This window comes from Apteryx rowi, unplaced genomic scaffold (genome assembly GCF_003343035.1).
Source record: "Apteryx rowi isolate R43461 unplaced genomic scaffold, aptRow1 scaffold_24, whole genome shotgun sequence".
In the NCBI taxonomy this organism is placed as follows: domain Eukaryota; kingdom Metazoa; phylum Chordata; class Aves; order Apterygiformes; family Apterygidae; genus Apteryx; species Apteryx rowi.
In genome coordinates this window covers 1,144,461-1,149,128 of record NW_020448752.1, presented here as the reverse complement: position 1 = coordinate 1,149,128, position 4,668 = coordinate 1,144,461, and the positions used below count along the sequence as shown (strand labels likewise).

Here is a 4,668-nt window from a genome sequence, read left to right as displayed (position 1 = left end):
CGACACCCGGCGCCTCAACGCCAAGCCGCAGGACCTGACGGACGCGTACGGGCCGCCCAGCAACTTCCTCGAGATCGACATCTTCAACCCGCAGACCGTGGGCATGGGCCGCGCCAGATACACCAGCTACGAGCTCCGCATGCGGGTGCGGCCCGCGGCGCAGGCCCCGGGCGCCGGGAAGGGCCCGTGGCGAGGCGGGGAGCGGGGAGCTGGGCCCTGGGGCTGGGGGGGGGCTGGCGGGGGGGTCCCGGCGTGCGGTGCCCGTGCCGGCCCGTCTCCTGCGGCGCTGGGCGGAGGGGGTGAGGCCAGGCCCCGCGGAGCCAGGCCGCGGCTGGCGGCTGCCCCGGGGGCGAGGGCTCAAGGTCAGAGCGCTCGCGGCTGGCGGGGCTGCGGGAGCCCCTCTCCGTCCGGGGTGGGCGCAAGGAGGTGCCCCCCGGCAGGCTGGTGCTCCTGTCCTCTCTCCAACYCCCTGGGCCTGGTGCTCGCCCTCGGGAAGTTGCTGAGCCGGGGGGTGACTGCGTGCAGCTGCCTTCCCCAACAGGGGAACAGCAAACCAGCTGTCAACACCTTGGGACCTGGTCGCAGTCTAGCTGCCCTCTCTGAGTAAGCTTGGTCCCTTCGCAAAGAGCCTGTGCTCCTGAAGAGTGTGGAGCAGGCCAAGCACTTCTTGCAGGCCTTAACTGAGCTGAGACGGTGACTTCTTCAAGGCTGTTCATCTGATAGCTGAAGCAAGTAAAACCGAGCTTCCCCTGAAACAAGCTACCACTAGCGTATGTTACGGTACTGGCATTGGCTTCTGTTCCACAGCATGATTTAACTGCTGAGTCTCCGCTGCCTTTCGGAGGAGGGCTGGGTATTTGGTGGGTTTTTTTTTCTGTCCTGATGTTTAGTTTCCTTCAACCTGCCAAACAGTATCTGGCAGATGGCAATGAGAACCTCTTAGCCTTACTGAGACTAGCTCTTGCACAGATGTTCCAAAAGCAGCTGGTTTTATTTTGCAGACCTGAGGAGAATATGGCTATCTATGTGGCAGCAACACCTGTGCACATCTGGTGCTCACTTGTCAGAAGGTTCTGTTGCCTTAGTTCCTTGAGTGTTTCGGGATGTATAATTGGTAGTGTGAAGGTGAAGTCACTGTAGCTTTCAGGCTTCAGACTCCAGTGTGGGGGGAAGAAGGGAGGGGAGCTGCTGCAAGTTGCTATCGTGGCACAGACCAGATATGAAAAAGGTGCTTTTCCATTCGAGTAGTCAGTGTGTTCTGTAGAGAAGATTGTAGCACAAGGTCTGGCCTTGGACAGTTGCTGGGACGAGATTTCCTCCCTTAGTTCTTCCATGGAAACAGCAGCGCCAGATGGGAGGTTCTTCAGTTCTGCAAACTGCTATGAAGCTTTCTTGAACACCAGTTCAAAACGGAGTGAACTCTTGGGGGGGAAAAAGATGAGCCTTCTCTGTAGTGTGAGCCCTGGTTCCAGTGCATGCCCCTGGGAGGGGGTGTGCTCCCGAAATAGTAGCTTGAGGGGGAGGGAATGACTGGCTCCAAGTAGCCTGGCAAGTGCTTGCTTGATTTTGAAGGGCTTCAGTGCTTATGTCCTGAATAATGGAGCTGGGTGTTCTCGTGATGCATCCTTCTCAGGAGGCTTGGCTTTCTAAAAGCAGCCTCAGGTTCCAATTACATCTTGAAATACTATCTGGCTTCCGRACCAACCTGCAGATTAACTACTTCTCCTCATTACAGACAAACCTCCCCATCTTCAAATTGAAGGAGTCATGCGTGAGGAGAAGATACAGTGACTTTGAATGGCTGAAGAATGAGCTGGAGCGAGACAGTAAGGTGAGGCCCAGCTTGGACCTGTTCCTGCAGTGGGGTCATACGGGAAGAGTTGTAGCAATAATCATGCCTTACCTAGAGGAGAGGCTGTGGTGGGCTGCTGCTGAGGCTTGATCTCTGGCCAAGTGATGGTGCTAGAGATGAGAGTCAAACAGTGAAGGATGCCTAGCGAAGGAGACAGTTCTGCTGATGGGGGTGATTTCTGTGCTTTCAGATTGTAGTGCCACCGCTGCCTGGAAAAGCTTTGAAACGACAGCTTCCATTCCGAGGAGACGAAGGCATCTTTGAGGAGTCCTTCATTGAGGAGCGGAGACAAGGACTAGAACAGTTTATTAACAAGTAAGCTTGATGTCCTGGGCTTGCCGTGTGCCTGCCCTCCTGGCAACTGCCAGCAGAAGAGGGTTGTGGGTTGAGCAGGAAGGAATCTTGATCCGTTGTGTGCAAGGGCCACGCTCAAGGATGGTGCCTGCAGCTAGGTAATGAAGTCACGTTTCCGAAGCAAGTCCTGCCTTGAGTGTAGACTGTATTCAGTGCTCTGTTCTGAGAGTGAAGTGAGTATCAGCAGAGAAGTTGTGCTGCAGAGACTCACTGACTGGGTAGTGTTGTTTCAGGAGGCTCAAGACCCACTGCAGAGCTTGCTAGCCGAGGGATTACTCTGTGCTCAAGCATCTCTTACTGGTCCTGTTAAACACTGATCCAGTGACCTTGGCCTGACCCYAGCATGGCTGTTTCAAGGCGTCAATTTGATGTTGAAAAGCACAAGTCCCTGGGCTTGTTCCCCTTGGGCTGGTCAGGTGTCCCAAGGCTGTGGAGTGATCATGAAATTTTTGGGCTTGGAGCTGGTCCCTGTTAGTGAGGTTTGCCTTATTCACTCGCTACAGCAAGTGGGTTCGTGGGGACCTTCATGGTGACTGTGCTAACCTCCACTTCTGATTTTTTTCCAGAATTGCTGGACACCCACTGGCACAGAATGAGCGCTGCTTACATATGTTCCTGCAAGAGGAGACTATTGATAGGAATTACGTCCCAGGAAAAGTGCGCCAGTAGGAGCACCTGGCACTGTCTTCCTTCATTCCACCCTCCCTCCTGCAAAAATGACATTTATTTTTACACTAAATCTGTCTTCTCTGAACCAGCTTTTCCTCTCTTGAACCTCCCAGTTTGTTCAGTATTCTCCTCTTTTGTAACTGGCAGCAGTCTGTTCTACTGGGCTGTGGTCTCGGCCTAAAGGTATGAAGATTTATGCAAGTGAATGTGTTGTCCTGCACCTAGCGGCAGGTGTGAATAGGTGTGGAGCAGGAACTTGCTTATGGCATTACGGTGTGTGAGCTGCCTCTCTCCCTGTACAGAAAGGTGTGAGATGACCTTCACCCCCCTGTCCGTGCAGCCCCAAGCATCTCTGCAGGAGACTCTGAAGAATAGCAATTGTCATGTTGGTCAGTGATTGCATCAAGTATTAGAGTTTTAGTAAGGCTTATCCAAAAGAGCGAGTAGGTGCCTGGGTGCGTTGGTCCCTCGTCCACCCCATTCACCCTGCATGAAACCCCCRTTCTTCACTGTCTGGAAGTGCTGAGATCCAAGACTTGCTCTGGCCCTGCTCTCGGCCTCCTGCATTACAGGCCTGTTTGGTATATCAGTGTTAATCCCCCTCCTTTCTGATGTGCTGCTGGCAGCTCGGGGGGTTTCCACAACGTGCGCTTTCCTGATGCTCTGCCTGAGCAGTTTGGTGTACAGGTGCTGGGACGGCCTGGGCTATAGCAGCATGTGCTGCGATGCCTTGCCTGGGGTTTAAAAATGCCACGGTTTGCTCTGCTGCAGGCTGGTGTGGTGGCATTTCCAGCAGCACCCTGTTCAGCTGAGCTATGGTGACCTTCTCCTGCACCCCAGTTGCAGAGGGGGAAGAGACTGGTCTGGCTGAGGAAGAGCAGAGGAAGGCTAGTGGGGCACTGTGGTAGTGTGCAGCGGGGATGACAGCAGCTGGCTGAGGAGGCCAGCACTCAGACCTAGGGTGAGACCACCTCTCCAGAAAGGGATGGCAGAAGGTTTGGTCAGTGCTGGATTAGACTCTTGCTTATGAAACAGGATAAGGACTGATCATCATGAGCTAGGCAGTTACTTATGTCAAAGGGAGGACACAAGACTAGTCAAGGAACTGTTTGGAGCTTGAGAGGGACCACCGGGCTGTGACCTGCTGCACCACAACTGCCCTTTGGAGACTCCTCCAGCTTTCAGAACTGCAAAACGTGAGGTTCAGCCTCTGTTCTGGGGTCCATCAGGTCGATGCTAGCTGCTGACTGGTTTGTAAGCACTTGATCGTTTTGTGGCGGCACAGTCGAGCCTGTCCTGGAGCGTAGATCTACAGGGACTGACCCCCTGCTCCTACCAAGCATGTTCCCTCAGGCCTCGGCAACCTCTCGTGGGTTTTTTGGCAAGGAACTGGCACTTGTGGGTGAGAGGGGGGTCTGAGAGAGAAGGATAAGTCACTGAAACCAGGAGGGAGCTGCTCCGGGGGCTAGCTTGGCCTGGGGATGACTGCTGGAGGCAGCAGCGACGCTCATGGGGGGGTTTGGCCTCCCTGGCCCATGCGGCCACTTGGCCGGGCGAGCTCTTGCCGCCGGCGGTGCCGCGCCGCGCCGCGGCCCCTCGTCCTGTGTATCCCGCTGCGGGGCTGTAATCCACCAAGCTGTCTACACCCTGTCCAGTGTAACGTCCCGGTTCCGTTCGCATTAAACCACTGTGAAGCCAGTCTCTGCCTCGTCCTGGGTCCACCGGGAAGGGACGGGGGCGGGCACCGGGAAAGGGGGGCGCCGGGGAAGGGGCGGGCGGCTGCGGCTCGGTCT

The 4,668-nt window shown here is 55.5% G+C and overlaps 1 protein-coding gene across 1 annotated transcript; it reads left to right on the top strand.

Annotated features, from left to right (window-relative positions):
- Positions 1-4: 4 nt before the first annotated feature.
- SNX12 (sorting nexin 12) lies at positions 5-4,574 on the top strand (the record flags this gene model as incomplete). Its single annotated transcript, XM_026066264.1, has 4 exons — positions 5-145; positions 1,736-1,831; positions 2,043-2,167; positions 2,773-4,574. Coding segments are annotated over 4 exons (465 nt in total), but the record flags the coding sequence as incomplete, so codon positions are not given.
- Between the last annotated feature and the right edge of the window lie 94 nt (positions 4,575-4,668).